Source organism: Haliotis rubra, unplaced genomic scaffold, assembly GCF_003918875.1.
Source record: "Haliotis rubra isolate DU_JTF1 unplaced genomic scaffold, ASM391887v1 Scf1448, whole genome shotgun sequence".
Taxonomy (NCBI): domain Eukaryota; kingdom Metazoa; phylum Mollusca; class Gastropoda; order Lepetellida; family Haliotidae; genus Haliotis; species Haliotis rubra.
Window position 1 is genome coordinate 4,840 of NW_025765390.1, and position 22,297 is coordinate 27,136.

General features: G+C 38.6%; 1 protein-coding gene across 2 annotated transcripts; it reads left to right on the forward strand.

Moving 5' to 3' along the window:
- Positions 1–13,225: 13,225 nt before the first annotated feature.
- LOC124269412 (toll-like receptor 4) lies at positions 13,226–21,965 on the forward strand. Of its 2 annotated transcripts, none has more exons than XM_046704420.1 (2): positions 13,226–15,500; positions 21,703–21,965. In XM_046704420.1, exon 1 carries the CDS (start codon positions 13,343–13,345, stop codon positions 15,497–15,499), a length of 2,157 nt encoding a protein of 718 aa, XP_046560376.1. In that variant the 5' UTR covers positions 13,226–13,342; the 3' UTR covers position 15,500; positions 21,703–21,965. The 2 variants fall into 2 exon arrangements, with proteins under 2 accessions (XP_046560376.1, XP_046560375.1); XM_046704419.1 differs by having other exon boundaries at positions 13,226–15,497; positions 21,700–21,965.
- The last annotated feature ends 332 nt before the right edge of the window (positions 21,966–22,297 follow it).

A 22,297-nucleotide genomic window follows, 5' to 3' on the forward strand; every position in this document is an offset into this window, starting at 1 on the left:
ATGTTTATCGTTTACATTCAGCCTTCCACTGCCACGGCGTCAAACACATCGGTCACAACTGCGATGTTATTTAGAGTGTACAGACAACATACGTCAGTTCGATGGCAGCATTCCTGGATCATCGGCCGACGTTGAACATCAACTGATGACCATTATGATAATGTTTATACTAATCAGTTTGGTAAGTAAACTCATTATATGTTTACTCATCGTTGTTTAATTATAAAACAAGAAAAGGTGATGTTGGTATTGACTAAACGTTAAGATGTTCTACCAGAACTCTCCATACTAATATTACGTAGATAGAGGGTGCTAGCTTGCCAGTTATCTATTTTCGCACTGGCGTATATGTGTACCTGTGTATGAAACGAATTGATCTGGAACACCTGTAGGTGAACATCGGCCTTTCCCTTTACAGAGAGAGAGAGAAGAGAAAGAGGGAGGGAGAGAGGGGGTAGGGGAGGGGAAAGAACGGGTGCTTGAGAGAGAGAGAGGTGAGACACAGAAGTGAGAGAGGGGGGGGGGGCTGGTGGGAACAGGTATATTCATATATTGTAGAGTATTTATCGTCAGTGGGTAGCGGGAAAGGATAAGCACACAAGTTGTATGCACACATTCATTGATCACTCGCAATATGATGGAGCGTTGTCTGGTTGTTATTTCCATCTACGTCCAAAAACAATAGGCCGCGAGGCGGGGGTAGGGTGAGGGGGAAGAACAGGTACATTCATTCAGATCAGTCGTTCTAAATTCCTCATGGGGTTAAGACATTCATCGATGACTCGTAAACTGATATCCTGGTTGTTATTTCCGTCTACGTCCCACAACAAGAGGCCGGCTTCAGGAGCGTGCACAGGTTACAATACGACTTGGGTCGACATGGGTCATTGCTTTACTGGGTTGTTGAGAAAAGTAATGTTGAAAGATGGTAATTTGATGGACGTACAACTTCTCTATTCTGTGAAAGGTGACGTCAAAGGTGATCATTCTTCATCACCTCATCTTCTAAAATGCCAATCAAATAAGTCAAACGTAATGTAGTCCAGCCAGTGGCGTTATAACGAGGTTTGTCTTCCAGGAAAACCACTATACACTTGTTTATTAAGAAAGAACGAAATGTAAGCTACATTCGTTGACATTAAATTACGTTCAAATCCATACACAGATCGTTACAGTGTGTTGTGCTTTTGATGTTGCGTCTTACCGAGGCAAGGAAGGTAACTCTTTATAAACAGTCCAGTCTCCACACTCGCTGAACTTGGCTTGAGTTCAGGGCTTGATGTTCACCGAACTAACGAGCCTAGGCATAGTGGAGTCAAAATCTCGCAAAGGAATCGACTTCCTGATGACTGCCGTTCACATATCGGTCGATTACACACTCTTATCGTATGATCTCCAAACTATTTTCCAGATCCTGATGAAGGGTGTAACATGCAGCAGCCTTGCCAGTGGCTGTCACACCAGCTACAGTGCAGCCTACCAGGGTAAGGTCACCAACTGTCAAAAGCAGAACCTCACTCAAGTGCCATCATATCTTCCCAAGGACATCATAGTTTTGGATTTGCAAGACAACCTACTCGCCAGTATACCCAACAACAGTTTTAGCACTTTACGGAAGCCTTGGAAATGTCTTGTGACACGCTTTCATTGGACGTAACAACGTACCCAGATGGGCCGTTCCAGCATCTAGTTCATCTGAAGAGATTGTTTCTGATAGGAAGTATAAATGATGACGCGCAATTTCCTACTGATATTGTTCAAGGCCTGAAAAGCCTGGAAGAGCTGCATAATAACTCGTGGCCTGAAGGCGGAAAGTGGACTCAATTAGAACAAGTGAAAGACACACATACATTTCTGGACAGTGACACAATTGGAGTACCTATTCTAAGAAACTCAACATTTCAAGCTTTGCGTGACATTCCACTTAAAATATTTTTTGTAAATGGACTCCTAACAAACATAGAAGCAGGAACATTTTGTCCCTTTACGAACCTAGCCAAGCTTTTGATATCTTCCTCGTATGGAAGCTCAATTAAGTTAGTCTCTATAGCAAGAGGGCTTCAGTGTTTAGCTGGAAAAAAATTGGGGGAAATAATTCTAACCCGAGTTGTAACCACAGGAGAAAGCTGTGTGACGCTAACATAGGAAATGTTCAGTCATCTTGCAGATATATGTGTAAAGAAGGTAGACTTGTCAAACAATAAGATTACTCAAGTTGATGGTAATGCCATAACCAATTCCACCTTTTTCAGATGTATAGAATATCTGGACTTGTCCAAAAACATGTTTGATGGCGGCATGATCAGACCTGTTGTAATTAACATGCACTTTATGGAAAATCTTTAGTATCTAGATTTGTCTCAAGTCCAGAGAGTGAGTAGTTCTCTCACTCACACATATAACACTACCACACAAGGAGGACTTTATTTCCCAATACCTCCCAATTTCAGTTATCTAAGTTTCCAATTCTAACCATGTACGTGTTGGTGTAACACTGACACAAAGCGATCATTTGTCTGTGTTAGACTTTTCAAGAAACGACGTGTTAGAACAAATTTAGAATGTTGTAATAACCTGCAACTCTTGAACATATCGCACATGAAGATCCAACAGAATGTAATTAACAACACCAACATGGTGACGAATTTGGAAACATTGCTTGTTCACGATGTGACGTCAGATGATGACATGTTTGTGTCCCCAACTGAACCCTTCTTCCATGCCATGCCCAAACTAACAAGACTCGATTTGTCAGGCAATAATCTACACCTTATCAACAAAAATACTTTTAGAAACTTTAACAAATTGCAAATTTTTTCTCTTGCAAGAAACCGTCTAAATGACCTTCCGGAAGAAATCCTGACAATGGTTTGGCTCAAACATTTGGATGTGACATCGAATTCCCTCTCAGTCATCAGTAAATACCAACAGACCTTGCTTGATGTCATCGTTGTGAATAACGGCTCCTACTACCTCTACATGGCAGGCAACATCTTCAGCAGCACCTGTGAAACCCTTCACTTCATACAGTGGTTACAGGAAACTGATGTATCTTTAGATGACCATGGCAACTACAGTTGTATCCTTGGTGATGGAACGTTATCTGATACAGCTTCCTTTTATGCCAGAAGGACATTCCAGTGGAGAACATTTGTTGGCCCGTTCTTGTTGGCTGTGGGCGTAGTTGGAAACTGTTGTCTTTGCTTGTAGCCTTTCTCCTCAAGAAATATTTGCCCAAAATAGAGCACCATGTGTTACAGGTGCTTGGTTATAACCCTGGACGCCGACCAAAAAGGAAGGATTTTGATGATGACGCCTACATATGCTATGAAAGTGCTCAGCACGATTGGCCTTGCCACTGTCTGTTCAAGGAGCTCCCCCAGGTCTCCCCAGGTATACGACTTTACCTGCCCGATCTGCATGACCCTGTAGGATGTTCCCAGGCAGAAGTGACCATTGATGCATTGTCGAGAAGCTGGAAAATTGCATTTATGCTTACAGAGAACTTTCTGAAGGACGAGTGGATACACTTTACTGTCCTGTCCACTGTAAGACTAATGTCCGTGAACAACGCAATATCGGACCGAGTGCTGCTTCTGTACAGGGATATGTCCTTGGAAGCAAGAGCTCGAGTTCCTAATCTTCTCCTCAAAGTGGTTTCAGAGGAACATATTCTGGATGTGGAGGACAGCCCCCACTTCTGGACGCATCTGTGTCAGTGTATCCTGAAGGTAACGATAAACCCACAGCCTTATTCTAAAGTGTTCCACTCTTCTGAGTCACTCCCTGCCAGTGTACATGTCACAAATCAGGTGAATGTAAGCAACGCTGGTGGCGGAGTGACGATGGATGGGTGACAGTGTTCGGCACCTTGGCTCCTGAAATATGTGGAGGATACGTGGGTCTCCTGGTTCAAGTGTATTTGTTCGAAATATGCCTCCGTTGACCAAGCAGTGAATGGGTACCTGGTATAAGGTAATCGTAATGTGACCGTAATGTGACCTGGGTTGTATATTCTCCTGATAACTAAGGATGAGTATTAGCTTGTCAAAGTATAAAAGTTTTAGAAAAGCATAAATAGTTAGCAAATACCTTGACATTTTTCATGTACTGTGCTCCTCTGCTTTCAAAATTGAAGCTGAAACCCATTTCAGATTCTATTTCCCATCAACAAAAAGGAAAGTAATAACATTTTGTCTGTACATATTACATTTTATGGATCAACGTTATTGCCAGTACGTCTTTCTTCTACCCTTTGTTATCTTGGGTCCAAAATATCTTCTTAAGTGTATTTAATTACAAATATGCTATGTGGTTTCCAGAAAGAAAACGTACGATTGGAATCCTTTGTATAAAGAAAATGTCTTAGTATATAAACAACACGTGGTCTCAATTTTCTTTCATCTTTAGAAAGCTTATGATATTGCTGTGAAGCACGGCATATTAACTAATTTACATGATTTTGGTTTGAGAGGTCGTTTACCGCTTTGTATATCATAGTTTTTAACAGACAGGCAATTTCAAGTCCGAGTGGTCCCGCCCTATCTGATCATCACAGTCAGGAACAGGGTGTTCAAGGCAGTATTATGTCAGAAACATTTCTGGCCCTTTTCGACCTAACATTGACCACATTTAAGAATTCAGAAACAAACAAATTACAGTATAGACAAGAGGTAATAGTGCATGTAAATCCTTAGATACAGATAGATCCAAGGATAGTTGCCCTGTTGCTTGTTATACTGTCAATGGATCCAGAACAATACGTTTCGATTACTTAATAACAGTTCACAACCGAAGCAAAGGCCATACATGTATTAACATTTCTTACATGTAGTAATAAATACTCTAAATATAAACAATTCATAATCTTTCAGGATTCGCTTTTGTGTATTCAGGCTATTACAAATCTATCTCGTTAACATTAATTTTAATTAAAATACTTGAACGAAATAATGATCTTGCTACTGACCAATACGACATTGTCCTCTGTTGGTTACCCAGCCCTGTTGGAATTTATAGTAACACAATGGCCGATTCTGCTGCTAAGGCAGCACTCAACAAACCTATGACTAGACTTTTCATCCCAAATTCTGATTACAAAAGCGTGATGAGATCTTACGTCCGTGACCTAATGCAAAATAAGTGGGACACCCAAATAGGTATGAATAAATTAATCAAATAAAACCAACTGTCGGTTACACCTGTTCAGTCCTGAGGACGATGTCTCATTATGCGACGATGTCTCATTGACCACACAAGAAACACTCATGAAACACTCATGACTATTTATTGAAAGGTAAGGATCCTCCATTTTGTTTTCCTTGTAATGTGAGACTCACGGTCAAGCATGTCCTGCTTGACTCTATCGATTTTTCCATCACAAAGGATAACCATTTCAAATTACTAACATTGAAGTATCTTTTTACTAATATAAGTTATCATCTAATTATTTTTTTAAGACATTGAATTGACTTATAAGTTTTGATGTACGTAGTGTTGTTTTATAGATAGGCAATACATGAATATTGACTGTGATTTGTAATGGCCGTACCCTTGGGTTGAAGGACTGTAAATTGCTGTAACCTTGAGAGGGTATGTAAGCCCACATATCTACTACTGCTTTTATTTTTAGAATATGTGTACATTGTAGAACATGGCTAACAGTACACACTATCGCTAGCAAGTGAAGGGATGGTATATTCCAACTAAGGAACAGTGCAGGAAACAGATGCATTGCAAGTCCCCACGACCCCTAGTATGGTAGCCTAGCTTCCGTTGCTAGCGATCTTTTGCTAATTTTTATTTCGGATCGTTAATCCTCAGTGTAATAGTTTAAACTTCCTTGAACTAGTTATAACAAATATGTGATAACCTAGTTTCTTCACTGTCCTTCGTTGACAGTGTCTTATTATCATGCATTTATCATGACTTGGTTAAGTTACAATATGGCTGAAATACTGCGGATGTGACTTCTTAACTCACTCAAGTGTATTAATAATAGCTTCCGGTGTTACACAATGATTGTACATTGGCAACCGCCAGTAGATACCATCATTGTGAGAAGATATGTTTGAGAAACCAGCTCGGTACATGTCACACCGAGCATGCAGTGCAGTGTGTTGTGCATGAACCTATACCTCTCCTCGAAAACCTTGTGTTACAGGCATGTGTCTTCAAATACAGGGTATTTCAAGATGTTACGGTATGTATTAATAATAATGTAACTAAATATCTCAGACTCATTGTTTGTTACTTATCTGGCTTCTGAATGCATGCTGGAAGTACGTGCTTGAATAACAGTACGTGTTTTGTTTGCAGCTAATCGAAGAAGACAGCTATATCCCCGTAGATCTAATATTTTAACAGCGTTACGTTTGGTGTGTCCAAATGAACACAAAGGGCTGTGAGGCCGAACGTGTATTTACATACGCATTATGTGCGAGAGAGGCTGAAAGAAAAAAAAGGGAAAAACATAAAAGAATCTGATAAATATGTATACATGTTTAAGTTACTTGATAAGTCAAAATACCAATCTCTATTTATGTCAATGTTAATAACCTCATATCAACACTATCTAGTTAAAAACATATGGAACGTAGATCTAGTTACAGCGCTAAAAAACATAATACTTGATTGACTCAAGGCTTGAATGAGTTGCTGGTCGACTGAACTTGGAATGTACTCGCAAGGGAAGGTGCTGACTTCGGAATCTATAATTAATGAAAGGATCAGTCAGGTTACAAGGAGGAGGAGTTTGCGTGTGGAAGATCAGGCCTACACCTATCTTGGAATCCAAGTTCGAGACAAGATCAAGAATGCCCAGATGACAAACTTCGGGCCGAGTACAGAAACGTAACCTTAATTCGTGGATAACCTTGATTTGTGGATCGCGGTAATTGTCCTGCCATCTCGTAAATTAAGTCTCGTATGACGTCACGAAGTGGTACTTTTGATGTACACACAATGCCACGCCTCGCTGACAAACATTTTCCGAATCTCTGAATGCACACGAATGGGTGATGATTACAAATGGCTTCGTTTCATTCACGAGTGAAATATTACATTTACAATTTGCTGAATCAATGAATAAAATAATCAGTGAGAATGCAAAATGAAATCGTGCGTTTCAAATATGATTTTAGCCACACTTCCCTTATATCCACGAATCGAGGTTACGCAAATATATAAAACTCGCTTAAAGAAACTCTGGAACTCAGAGCTAAATGCTCGAAACAATGTGAAAGCCACCAATAAGTTTTTTTGCTTTGTCAGCCCTTTCCTATTCCTTCCTTTGGAGTAGTTGATCGGACCAAACAAGACAACCAGAGTTTTGACCGCCCAACCAGAAGGATCATGTTTGATAATAGAGCCCACCACACCATATAGCCGGAATGTTGGTGCGTGTAGCGTTAAACAACAAGTGTATAATTCATCTGCTATGGAGTTACATACCAGTTTGATCAAACCGAAGCTGACGATAATAAGCTCACTATGCTGAGAGTTTATCTTCAACTACAAATGTGTACAAGATATTTTACGCTTCAACTAATCAAAATAAATGTTTCATATCTCTAACATTTAATACAATATAAGCCCACCTCAAGTCTGCGGTGATAATAAAATCGTATCTCTATGAATATTTGAGAACAGTATGTGTCCTTCCTTCACACGAAGGAGAACATATGAGTTGAAAATCTGAACATTAAATTCAGCTGTGGTCAGCTTGACCAATCAGTGGGACAATAGAACTGACCGGGCAAGAGATAGGAGTGTTATAGGCATGCAGCGTGACAACCAATGGAGTTTAAACTGAGAGTAAATCTTACTGTGCAGAACTATGGAATGAATGTTTAAGGCATAAAATGTTAACGTACAGAGCATAAATTATATTCTTCCAGGCCCCGATTTGTTCTCGAAACAAACTTAAGTCTGAGTTTTGACTTAAGTTAGACAGTTTACTCAAATTTGAGAAAACACAGGAAAATGCATTTCCCAGAATGGACTGAAATCGATATTAAACTCAAACATAGTAGACAATTTGAGTTTGGTGGATAGATTACTTAAGTTGTTTTTACCTTTGTAAATTAAAAATGCAGTTGAGTCACAAATTCAGCTGTTTCAACTTGTCAAACTCAGTTTGAAATGTGAGTAAAAACTTAAGTTTGTTTCGAGAAACCGGGGCCAGGGTGCTGTTGTACAAAACAACCTTAGCGCTAAGGCTACCTTGAGTCTATGTTAAGGTATGGGAGTTACGATCACCTTAGCGCTAAGGCTACCTTGAGTCTATGTTAAGGTATGGGAGTTACCATCACCTTAGCGCTAAGGCTACCTTGAGTGTATGTTAAGGTATGGGAGTTACGATCACCTTAGCGCTAAGGCTACCTTGAGTGTATGTTAAGGTATGGGAGTTACGATCACCTTAGCGCTAAGGCTACCTTGAGTGTATGTTAAGGTATGGGAGTTACGATCACCTTAGCGCTAAGGCTACCTTGAGTGTATGTTAAGGTATGGGAGTTACGATCACCTTAGCGCTAAGGCTACCTTGAGTCTATGTTAAGGTATGGGAGTTACGATCACCTTAGCGCTAAGGCTACCTTGAGTCTATGTTAAGGTATGGGAGTTACGATCACCTTAGCGCTAAGGCTACCTTGAGTCTATGTTAAAGTATGGGAGTTACGATCACCTTAGCGCTAAGGCTATCTTGAGTGTATGTTAAGGTATGGGAGTTACGATCACCTTAGCGCTAAGGCTATCTTGAGTGTATGTTAAGGTATGGGAGTTACGATCACCTTAGCGCTAAGGCTACCTTGAGTCTATGTTAAGGTATGGGAGTTACGATCACCTTAGCGCTAAGGCTACCTTGAGTGTATGTTAAGGTATGGGAGTTACGATCACCTTAGCGCTAAGGCTACCTTGAGTGTATGTTAAGGTATCGGAGTTACGATCACCTTAGCGCTAAGGCTACCTTGAGTGTATGTTAAGGTATGGGAGTTACGATCACCTTAGCGCTAAGGCTACCTTGAGTGTATGTTAAGGTATGGGAGTTACGATCACCTTAGCGCTAAGGCTACCTTGAGTCTATGTTAAGGTATGGGAGTTACGATCACCTTAGCGCTAAGGCTACCTTGAGTGTGTGTTAAGGTATGGGAGTTACCATCACCTTAGCGCTAAGGCTACCTTGAGTGTATGTTAAGGTATGGTAGTTACGGTCACCTTAGCGCTAAGGCTATCTTGAGTCTATGTTAAGGTATGGGAGTTACGATCACCTTAGCGCTAAGGCTACCTTGAGTGTATGTTAAGGTATGGGAGTTACGATCACCTTAGCCCTAAGGCTACCTTGAGTCTATGTAAAGGCATGGGAGTTACGATCACCTTAGCGCTTAGGCTACCTTGAGTGTATGTTAAGGTATGGGAGTTACGGTCACCTTAACGCTAAGGCTACCTTGAGTCTATGTTAAGGTATGGGAGTTACGATCACCTTAGCGCTAAGGCTACCTTGAGTCTATGTTAAAGTATGGGAGTTACGGTCACCTTAGCGCTAAGGCTACCATGTGTGTATGTTAAGGTATTGGAGGTACGGTCACCTTAGCGCTAAGGCTACCTTGAGTCTATGTTAAGGTATGGGAGTTACGATCACCTTAGCGCTAAGGCTACCTTGAGTCTATGTTAAGGTATGGGAGTTACGATCACCTTAGCGCTAAGGCTACCTTGAGTGTATGTTAAGGTATGGGAGTTACGGTCACCTTAGCTAAGGCTATCTTGAGTCTATGTTAAGGTATGGGAGTTACGATCACCTTAGCGCTAAGGCTACCTTGAGTGTATGTTAAGGTATGGGAGTTACGATCACCTTAGCGCTAAGGCTACCTTGAGTGTATGTTAAGGTATGGGAGTTACGATCACCTTAGCGCTAAGGCTACCTTGAGTCTATGTTAAGGTATGGGAGTTACGATCACCTTAGCGCTAAGGCTACCTTGAGTGTATGTTAAGGTATGGGAGTTACGGTCACCTTAGCGCTAAGGCTACCTTGAGTCTATGTTAAGGTATTGGAGTTACGGTCACCTTAGAGCTAAGGCTACCTTGAGTGTATGTTAAGGTATGGGAGTTACGATCACCTTAGCGCTAAGATCGCTTTGTACAACGGCACCCTGGCCAATAAGTAATATTCTAGTTATGGTAATATTCTAATATTCTAACACCCATAATGTTAAACATAGGTGTAATTGAATGCTAACACGGCCATGCACCTTAATACTAACAGTAACTCATTTTAATCTACATAATTTTAATTAAAAAGCTATGTAAATATACACAAATATTTGAGTCTGACACAATATTGACTCGCTATAATTGTTGATATGTTGTAGAATTGAATATAAACAACAAACTATTATAGCTGAAGATAACAACTGAGGCTCAGTAATAGGAGGGAGAATTGTCTTCATTTCCGCTTTATTTCCGACTGAACCTTGAGATAGCACTGTGTGAACATCCAGCTAATCCAGGTGTAACCAGGTGAGATTTGGGAGCTAAAATGCCGATGTCCAGACTCTATAGCTCAGGCAAATGTTCAGCAGTTTTCTCCGAAAATGGACTGGTCACAGACTCAGTTTAGATTACTTGGTATAGAATTTGATGTTGACTTAGATAATATGACAGAATTGAATTATAACAAAAACTTTGAGAAAATTGAAAAAGAAATGGCAATGTGGACGAAAAGAACCCTAACACCGTTGGGAAGAAATGTTCAATTGAAGTCACTACTACTTCCCAAATTTAACCATTTGTTTAGTAGTATTCCTAGCCCCTCTAAAAAAACAGTGGAAGAATTTCAAAAGAATTGTTACCAATTCATTTGGAAGGGTAAAATTGATAAAACCCAAAGAAATATTATGCAACTACCACCTAAATATGGTGGTATCAGTGTTGCTGATGTAGAAACTGTTATTGAGTTGGATTAGGAGATTAATCTATAGCAATGCTATCTGGACAAAGCTGGTCTCAGCATATATCATAGATTTATATGTACTTTATTTAGCAGATTCCAATTACATTACAGAGAAGATTACTCCCCACATTCATGATAGGTTTGGGAAGGAGGTACTCTCCTCATGGTCAACATACTTGTACAGCTGTGAAAATGGTGAAAACAGAAGTGATGAGGAGAAAATGTCAAAATCTATTTGGTATAACAATGCTATTAGAATTGGGAGTGAACCTGCTTATCTACAGCAATGGAATAAAAAGGATGTTACATATTTTAGAGATATGATTGATGATGATGGAAAAATACATGATTATAAAAACTTTGCAAAAAGATATAATATGAAAACAGACTTTCTGACTTATGAGGGAGTCAAGAAATGAGTGTCATCCTTTTTATACAACACCGATCCTTGTGTTGAATCCATTTCTAAACCCGTTCTCCCTTATAACATGTCAATAATAAGCAATATACAAGGCTGTTCAGCTTTGTATATGAGTTTATTAGACCCAACTTTTACAAAGTTCAAAACACTGTTGAAATGGGAAGATCATTTACGAGTATACTGATACAGAGTGGACGAATATTAATCTTATGGCAAAACGATGTACACAAAGTAGTGAATGAAGATGGTTTCAGTTTAAAATCATTCATAATATATTGAGTACCAATAACTCGTTATTTAAAATGGGATACGTTGAATCCCCAGCATGTTCTTTATGTAATAATCCACTTGAAACCATTGTACATGTTTTATATACCTGTCAATATGCCAAAATCACATGGAGAAAACTTTCAGAATGGCTTGCAAAATATACGGAAGGAAACATCGAATTCAATAAAGAGAATGTATTATTTGGATTTAAGGGTATGAATAATAATCCTTTGAATGCAATTATTCTTATAACAAAATATATGCTTTACACAGGTAGTATTAGGAAAATCAAACCAAATTTCAAAGCTTTACAACAAGAAATATATAGATACTACCAGGCAACAAAATTTACAGCATTCTCAAACTGTAAACAAGCAAGCTTTCATGCGTTTTGGTCGTCTCCAATATGCTTTTCAGCAACCCTTTGTAATGTCTTTGTATGACATTTAAATGATCACAACCCTGTAAACATCTATGACCCCTTTGGTCGTCTCTACATAAGCTTTTCTCTACATATGCTTGAAGCAACCCCGTGTAATGTCTTTGATATGACATTTAAATGAATTACAATCCTGTGTACATCTATGGCACCTTTGGTCGTCTCTACATATGTTTTTCTCTACATATGCTTTTAGCAACCCTGTGTAAGGTCTTAGATATGAGATTTAAATGAATCACAGCCCTGTGTACATCTATGACGCCTTTGGTCGTCTCTACATATGCTTTTCAGCAACCCTATGTTATGTCTTAGATATGACATTTAAATGAACCACAATCTTATGTACACCCATGACACCTTCGGTCGAATCTACGTATACTTTTCAGCAAGCCAGTGTAATGTCTTAGATATGACATTTAAACGAGCCACAATCCTGTGTACATCTTAATGCACATATATATGTACGTGTATGTATTGTTGTTATAAAATGGATGGAAATGTAACCAAAAGTGGAAATGAAAAAGGTTTTGTCGTCTCTAAAAAAAAAAAAAAATAATTTTCTCCGACTATATTCGACCAAAGTTCTCTATATTTCTACAAACGATAACAAAATACATTTTGTTTCATTCATTTGCACGTTATTTGAAGACATCTCCCCGAAGTTCTCTATATTAAATGGTATAATGTGATGTAACATGTTAGCAGGTAACGGTCACACGGATGGCCCAGTTGTCTAAGGGACGTAATTAGTTGTGCAGAGTTGCCTCCCTTAGACATTACTCGAATCTTAAGTTCGCTCCTATTGTGCTTCTCTGTTTGTAAGATCGTGAATGTCACCAAAATGGTAAACATTTAAGACGATTCTAAAATTTAAACAACCAGGAATCATAATTAATTAGCTGATAAAATAATTTCCAGTGTGTACTATCATTGTGTTTCAGAAACCATGTACGTGAAAGTATGGATGTGTCTGCTCCTGATGAAGGGTGTGACATGCAGCAGCCTTGCCAGTGGCTGTCACAGCAGCTACAGTGCAGCCTACCAGGGTAAAATCACCAACTGTCAGAAGCAGAACCTCACTCAAGTCCCATCATATCTTCCCAAGGACATCGTAGGTTTGGATTTACAAGATAACCTACTCTCCAGTATACCCAACAACAGTTTTAGCACATTATGGAAGCTGAGATTCCTATTCCTCAGCCACAATCCGTTAAAGTCACTGCAGAGAGAAGCTTTCAGAGGTCTGGATAAACTGGAAACCTTGGAAATGTCTTGTGACACGCTTTCATTGGACGTAACAACGTACCCAGATGGGCTGTTCCAGCATCTAGTTCATCTGAAGAGATTGGTTCTTATAGGAAGTATAAATGATGACGCACAATTTCCTGCTGGTATTGTACAAGGCCTAAACAGCCTAGAAGAGCTATATATCAACTCTTGGCCTGAAGGCGGAAAGTGGCCTCAATTAGAACAAGTGAAAGACACACTTACATTTCTGGACATCGACACAATTGGAGTACCTATTCTTAGAAACACAACATTTCAAGCTTTGCGTGACATTCCACTGAAAGTATTTCTTGTACACGGACAACTAACAAACATAGAAGCAGGAACATTTTGTCCCTTTACGAACCTAACCAAGCTACTGATAAATGCCTCGTATGGAAGCTCAATTAAGTTAGTCTCTATAGCAAGAGGGCTTCAGTGTTTGGCTGGAAGAAAGTTGGAGGAAATAATTCTACCTCGAGTTGTAACCACAGGAGAGAGCAGTGTGACCCTAACACAGGAAATGTTCAGTTATCTTGCAGATATATGTGTAAAGAAGGTAGACTTGTCAAACAATAAGATTACTCAAGTTGATGGTAATGCCATAACCAATTCCACCTTTTTCAGATGTATTGAATATCTGGACTTGTCCAAAAACATGTTAAATATGGGTACGCTCATGTCTGCTTTAATTAACATACATTTCATGGAAAATCTTAAATATCTAGATTTGTCTACAATCTATAGAATGAGCAGCTCTTTTAGTCACACATATAACACTACAACACGAGGAGGATTTTATCTCCCAATACCTCCCAAGCTGAGTTACATAAACATCAGCGGAGTTGCCAGGTATACCATTGTGGCTGTTGATTTAACCCTGACACAAAGCGATCATCTGACTGTGTTTGACTTTTCAAAAAACGATCTTTTAGACATTCCTGCACATTTAGAATGTTGTAAAAACCTGAAACTCTTGGACATATCGCACATGAAGATCCAACAGAATGTATTCAACAACACCAACATGGTGACGAATCTGGAAACATTGCTTGTTAACGATGTAACGTCAGATGATGACATGTTTGTGTCCCCAACTGAACCCTTCTTTCATGCCATGCCCAAACTAACAAGACTCGATTTGTCAGGCAATAATCTACAACTTATCAACAAAAATACTTTTAGAAACTTTATCAAACTGGAAAACCTTTCTCTTGCAAGAAACCGTCTGAATGACCTTCCGGAAGAAATCCTGACAATGGTTTGGCTCAAACATTTGGATGTGACATCGAACTCCCTCTCAGTCATCAGTAAATACCAACAGACCATGCTTGATGACATCGTTGTAAATAACGGCTCCTTCTACCTCTACATGGCAGGCAACATCTTCAGCTGCAGCTGTGGAACCCTTCACTTCATACAGTGGTTACAGGAAACTGATGTCTCTTTAGATGACCATGGCAACTACAGCTGCATCCTTGGTGATGGAACGTTGTCTGATACAGCCACCTTTTATGCCAGAAGGACATTCCAGTGGAGAACATGTGTTGGCCAGTTCTGGTTGAGCGTGGCCATAATAGAAACCCTGATTGCGTTGTTGTCATTGCTTGTATCCTTTCTTGTCAAGACATATTTCCCAAGAATAGAGCACCATTTGTTACAGGTGCTTGGTTATAACCCCGGACGCCGACCACAAAGAGAGGATTTTGATTATGACGCCTACATATGCTATGAAAGTGCTCAGTACGATTGGCCTTACCACTGTCTGTTCAAGGAGCTCCCCCAGGTCTCCCAAGGTATACGACTTTACCTGCCCGATCTACATGACCCTGTAGGATGTTCCCAGGCAGAAGTGACCATTGATGCATTGTCGAGAAGCTGGAAAATTATTATTGTGCTAACAGAGAACTTTCTGAAGGACGAGTGGATACACTTTACTGTCCTGTCCACTGTAAGACTAATGTCCGTGAACAACGCAATATCGGACCGAGTGCTGCTTCTGTACAGGGATATGTCCTTGGCAGCAAGAGCTCGAGTTCCTCAATATCTCCTCAACGTTGTTTCGGAGGAACATATTCTGGATGTGGAGGAGAGCCCCCACTTCTGGACACATCTGTGTCAGTGTATCCTTAACGACAAACCCACAGCCTTATTCTAAACACAGCAAAAAATAACTTGGTTTCCGGACCCCGGAAACCTAACGGAAACAAAATGGAAACTTACGTTTCAACTAGGTTTCCCGGAACGTTTCTCTACATTTCCTTCAAGTTTCCGGAAAACGGAAACTTACAAATTACCCAGAAACCGGCATGGCTCCAGTGCGTTTCCGTTACCCAGTTTCCAGTAAGGGCTCCAGTGCGTTTCCGTTACCCACTTTCCAGTAAGGCTCCAGTGCGTTTCCGTTACCCTTTTTCCTGTAGGGCTCCAGTGCGTTTCCGTAACCCAGATTCCTGTATGGTTCCAGTGCGTTTCCGTTACGCAGATTCCTATGAGGTTCCATTGGGTTTCCCTTATCCTCTACTTTTAGATGGTTTCATATACATTGTATTTACTTAGTTCAATTATGATTCCTGTGAATTTCGATTCTATTAAACACATTTACCATGTTCCATAAGTTTCAGTAAATCAGAATCTGTATGGCTCCATTTGGTTTCAATCATTAGTATTCAGTGATTACCATATGTCCATATTAAATTATGATTATTCAACTAAATTAACTGTAGGTGAAATGAGTGTATTATATATTTGAATGTATTAGGTCATATATTTTATTCATGATACATTGAAATATAAAAATAAACTCATTTCAACTACAGTTACCTCAACACCACATGGACATAGAAATAAATAAATACAAAATCAGGCATGTCAGTCGATTTCTCTTTATTCATCATAAACATATATATCATATCTATGTTTCAATGTTACAATTAAACATTGACACAAAGCACACAGAGGGACAGAGAGAGAGAGACAGATGTTCTTGTCCTAAACAGGGTGACTACAGGAGATAATTGAATGTACATTTAGACATTCCATCCTATTCCTAAGACCTTTAGGTGGTTGGAAAGAATCTTGTTGGATGGTGTCGCAAGTTCTTTATTTTGCCGCTGGAGCTTCAGACACCACTGGCGATGTCAATTCTAGGGTTAGGACTGCAGCCACCTTCTGTGTTCTTTTCTCTGCCCAGCTAGATTCTTCAGGAGGTGTTGGAGTTTCTGGGGAAAAAATGAAATTCTTGCACTGCGAAAGTTATGTCCAACATTTATTCTTGAGTGCGGCACTTGTTCTAATTAGATAATGGCACATTACGGTGATGGGTAATGACATGTGATAAGGAAAGTTATTCTATTACAGGTATATAGCGATGTGATAATATGCCAGCACATCATGTCAGTGACTCAGAGTGTTTTAAACTGTTGTCAGGAAGTGTATAAACCGGTACAAATTATATTATATTATCCAGTTTCAGGAACTAACAGATCAGATTCTTTTGTTTCTTTTAGCATCTTTCCTGTGTTTTCTTTCCTGTTATCTGCCGACGTCGATCGTCCGTCTTGCTCCTCCAGATTATCCAAAAGGTTTCTATTAAGAAAAGCAAATGAATTAATTTTCATTCGTCCAATAATAGATTATTACAATCCGACACAAACATTCATACGTTTGATTATTATCATGTATCAAACCAAGTAATAAGTAATTGTGGTATATCAACTACATGTATATGCATTACAGCCCGGGCGTGAGAAGTTTTCTATTAACATGACAGACATGATTATGCAGCAAATATGCACTACATAATAGTATGCTATGTCAATTCTACTGCTAGTACTAGATACCTGACAATGAAATAATTAGATGCTAGATTTACCCAATGGTGAACAAGAAACGAATTAATTGTTTTTTGTAATACTGACGTCTCTAATCTTATAAAACCCAACATATATCTTGATTATGATGACGAGCAATAATAAAACTTGGGGTAAGTTTTTTTACCTTAAATAAGTAACTTTTAATCGATTTTCAAGGTACTCCGGGAACTTTTCCATGATTCTTCTCACAATAGCCTAAAACAAAAGAGACACACATTTGGATCATGAACATATGTCGATTGGTAATATTTTCCACCGGAATATCATGAACTACTGGTTTCATCTATATTTGTTGCCTTGCTGGATACATGTATAACAATTTCTTAAAATATATTTTTATTCCATCAATAACCTAGAAAGGTGAACAAGCCAAGTGTCTTATATAAACGCCGCTCCAGTACACGGTTCCAATATAGCTGGATACATAATTGAAATAGTCCGACAAGAAAAGAATAATACTGAGACAAAATTACACTCAGAAAAATGACTGAAGAATAAATATTTGGTTATGGTTGTTGGTTGTGCCCAGCAACAAAATGAGCTGCCGCAGGAAATCAAAATTATATAAACATCAGACTCAACGTACAGGAACACAGGGGGTATACTTGTCTTATGGTTATATTTTAACGGAATGTTCAGTTGGTATCACCAATAATGTTGTTTTAACAAATTTCACACCAAAATGCAATGTTCACATTTATAACCGTGGGAGAAATCGAAATGCGAGCGCACAGTTAATGTACGATAAAGGTTCCGGGTCCTACCGAAAACGTTTAATTCGATGCAAACTGACTGCTATGATAAGAAGAAAATAATTAATTTTATCTGAAACCTACCTGCCAATTTCTCTGTCTTGGGTTTCCGTTGAGATCGCTTGAGTTCCCGGATCCTTGTTTCCAAAGCTTCGATTGTCAAGTTTGTTGCCATGTGTCAAGAAAACTATAGCAAGTATACAGACTGCCATTTCTACTACCTTACTCTCATAGACTTACTTGGAAACAACAACGAAGTTTTTTCCAATCTCGCGCGTGTACGTTTGAACAAAGATGGCGGCATTTCAAACAAAGACTTATGGGTAGTCAATTAGGTTGCTTTTTCATTTCTATTGTTAACATGCCAATAGTCTGCTTTACCCTTCATAAGCTTGGAAAACACTGATAACTGCAATATGTGTTTATGTAAATTGTTTGTTTTACAATGTCCGTCACATCTCGCGACGCCTCATTCATTCCAAATCAAGCGCTTCCGGTTTCGGGACAACAATTTTTAGTATGTGGTCTGTACTGCAGCACATGCTACCTCGACCGTGACGGACCCAGGGACTGGGCGGCTGTCAACCATGGCAGAATTTCCTCAACCTAAAGAATGAAACAATAAGAACAGTGGATGTATTTCCCGTAATAAAGTACTCCAGCAGCCAGTATAAGCTTTTTCAGATTTTCCGATGCGTTGATCGTATATGACCGATCCAATTTGATCCTATTTCTGTGTATTTCTTTAAAACTATTACCTGATATTTAATCATATCAAGAACAATGTGATGGTTGATGACCTATTATTTTAAAACCACACAGCGTAGTTCCCTAAGATTCTGTAGGCAATTAATATTGCATGCAATACAACGATTGTACCCGTTTATTTGTCATCATTCAAATTTGATGGTCATCTAGTGAACTACATGTTATGTAATATATGCATGCAGGAGCAGCAAAAGGAATTATCAGCTGAGTTAAAAACAAACACAGATGAAAGGATTAACCGATAACACGCTAATTGATTTATTACTTTTTATCTTGCACGACGTCTTTGTCAAAAGGGCCCGTCAAAAGATAGTCTTTATGTTTTGTAGAGTTACTAACGTATACTGAAAAGGTTTAGTATTTGTGATGTTTTGTAACAACAATAAGGGAGCGACACACAGGGATTTTCAGGTTGACCGCACTTGGAGAACAATGGACATAATCTGTGATGATAGGCATGCAGGTAACACTAAATTCCCAAGTTGAAAACAAAATAAATTGTACAACGAAGTGATATCCGTAGAAAATACCAGATGTTAGATAATATTTTACATATTCATGACATGGCAACAACAATAAAATCCATTAAAAATGACATCTTGAGACAAATTATTTTAATCATCATAATGATAAAACAATTTCATAATACATGTACATAGTACACATCCAGTCTACACTGCAGTTTCATTAAGTATGAAACTGTTTCTGTGAACACAAGTACATTTATTCTTCCTGTTGACAAATCATCAGTGGTATTGTAAAATATATTTATCTTACATGTTGTATTCATTGTCACAGCGGATATTTATAAATTATACCTTTATATCATTGTTGACACGTTCGTGGTTACGTATGTCAGGATGTTTGGTGACTATATCATCGACAGTGGAGACAGCTGAGACTCTACAACATACCCAGGACATCCAAGATGTACCATCCATACATACAGCCTCGTGAAGTCGGAATGAACTTTTACTTTACACATGTAACTGCTGTTTTGCCATAATAAAAGTGATGACCAGTATGGCCAGCAAATTATGTACCAAAATTGATGAGTTGGTGCTTACTCATATCAATCAAAACAAGCTAAGTGAGTTCAATTTCATTGATTTTCATCATGTAAGTGAACAAGGGTGAGTTCGTGTCACCTATTTCGCTAGGTATTTCAGAAAGCTAATCCCTTAAAACAACATGCACCGTTTTTAAAGAATTGTGACATTATGTAAAACTTGTCAGGTGTATTATCTTTGGTGTCCAGTGAAACCCGGTCACGTGACATGGAACAGTTTTGGGGGCAGCTGCCGATGAATGGCATATCGTTCCATTATGTGGATACTGATGGATACTTTTCTCGAACAAGGTAATAGCCCATTAGTTTTGTTATAACGTTAGTTGGTTTTAAGTTTGATATCTGTATTTTGTTTTCATTTTCTTGTAGCATTCAACAAAATTATTCCACAAACAACATTGTTCATGTGAGTTATAAGCCCCACCTCTCCTCTTCTGACAATCCAGGGGCGTACCCAACAAGATCTCTTAGTTTTTCAGGTCGTAAACTGATTCCCTTATATTTTAGGTACTCTATGACATATCTAGAAAGCCATTTAATAAATTTTATGAGGTTCCAAAGTGCTTATAAATATGATAATGGATCAATAATGATAATGCTATAATTTAAAGGCAAAACGTTCATTGACTTCATTTTCTTTCAATCCCAATATTTTTCACCACTGGCAGATGACGTTAAACTTAAACATATTTTATATCTATAAGTCTACTGTGTAATTTGTTGAAGCCTGTATTATGTTCTTTATTGGACATTTACGAAATTATTGTCCTTTTAGTACAGATATGTGTAATGTGCATAACCACTCCCAGTTAGTTGTGTTAGTATGTATCACTTTGAGAAAAACAAATGAAAAGCCAATGGGTAACTGAAACCTAATGGAGCCTTACCGGTTCTTCAGTAATTTAAAAGTTTCAGGCATCTGTGAGTGTACCTAACAAATCGTTAAGGAGACAAAGTAGAATCTTAAGTTTCCGTAATATGGTTTAACTTTCCTGAAATTATTCTTCTTTCATGTGACAGTATCTTTATTTGAATTCTGGTGTACAAAAACACTGAGATCACTTTCAAACTGAAACTTATATACATGGAATACATAGACAGTTTAGCGTAGGTTAATGTCGGTTATATGCTGTATATACTGGGTATATATGGAGTAATTTCGTTCGTTCGTTTCATTGACGGTCTCATCAATGATGGTTTCCAGCTGCTTTATGCAATGGAAACTACCAATGATACTTTTACTTTAAATTTCCGTTTCTGGAAACTAATCCTTTGTTGGTTTCCGGTAGTTTCCAGTCGCTGAAACTAACCTTGGAAATTTAAATGTGTGCATTATATAATTTTTTTTTACCTGTCTTCGAAATACAGTAAAATAACTAGTCTATCACAAATGTACACTAAAAACATATAACCATAAACACTTTAACAGTACAGTACATAAATGGGCTATTGCTTTTCCTCCCTGCATGGACCCAAGCTGGATACTGTATATAGAAATTATTTTACAAGTGTAACAGTAAATTAATATAGCCCCCAATGGAACAACACAAAGCTAAGTTTGCCATTTTATCTAAGCTGAAATCAACAGAATTGTTAGTTTCCGGGTACAGAAACCTAGCTGAAACCTACATTACCCAGTATCCAATAGGTTTCCGCAACAACGGAAACTAAGTCATTTTGCTATGAATCTTTCAGCGACCTGAAACTAAATGGAAACTCATAATGACAGTTTCAGTTGTAGAAATCAGACGGAAACCTAGATTTGTTAGTTTCAGTTTTGTAAACTACGCGGAAACTCACATTGTCTGTTTCCGGATGCTGAAACCTGGCGGAAACGTACATTACCCAGTATCCATTAGGTTTCCGCAAAAATGGAAACGAAGTTATTTTTGCTGTGAAAGTATACCACTCTTCTGAGTGACTCCATGAGAGTGTCACAAATCAGATGAGTGTAAGAAGCGTTGAGGGCGGAGAGACTTTGGTTAAGTGACGGTGTCTTTGTTCGAACTATGCTCCTGTTGACTAAGCAGTGAATTGGTACCTGGTATAAGGTAATGTGACCGTAATGTGACGTGGGTTGTGTATTCTCCTGATAGCCAAGGATTGATTTTGGCTTGTCAAAACTTTTTCAACTTATCATAAAAAGAAGGAATGTTCACTTTCGTTGCTGTTTCAAGCATTATTTTTCAACTTCCAAAGTACAAGAAAACAAAATGTGTTAGAAAATTATAAATAGTTGGTGAGTAACTTTGACATTTGGCATGTGCTCAGCTCCACTTTTTTCACAATTGAAGCTGAAACCCATTTCAGATTCTACTTCCCATCAACAAAAAGGGCAGTAATTATGTTTTATTTGTACATATATGTGTTTGTGATCAAACTATCCTCCTACACTTATGTAGTAGATCATTAGTCCGCTCGAAACTTGATTATGGCTCCATCCTATATGGTGTAGTCTATCAAGGCACCCTTGAACTATTACATTCTGTCCACTA

Excerpts from the sequence above, each read along its gene's own strand:
- LOC124269412 (XM_046704420.1), top strand. The coding sequence starts at position 13,343 with ATGTCTTGTGACACGCTTTCATTGGACGTAACAACGTACCCAGATGGG.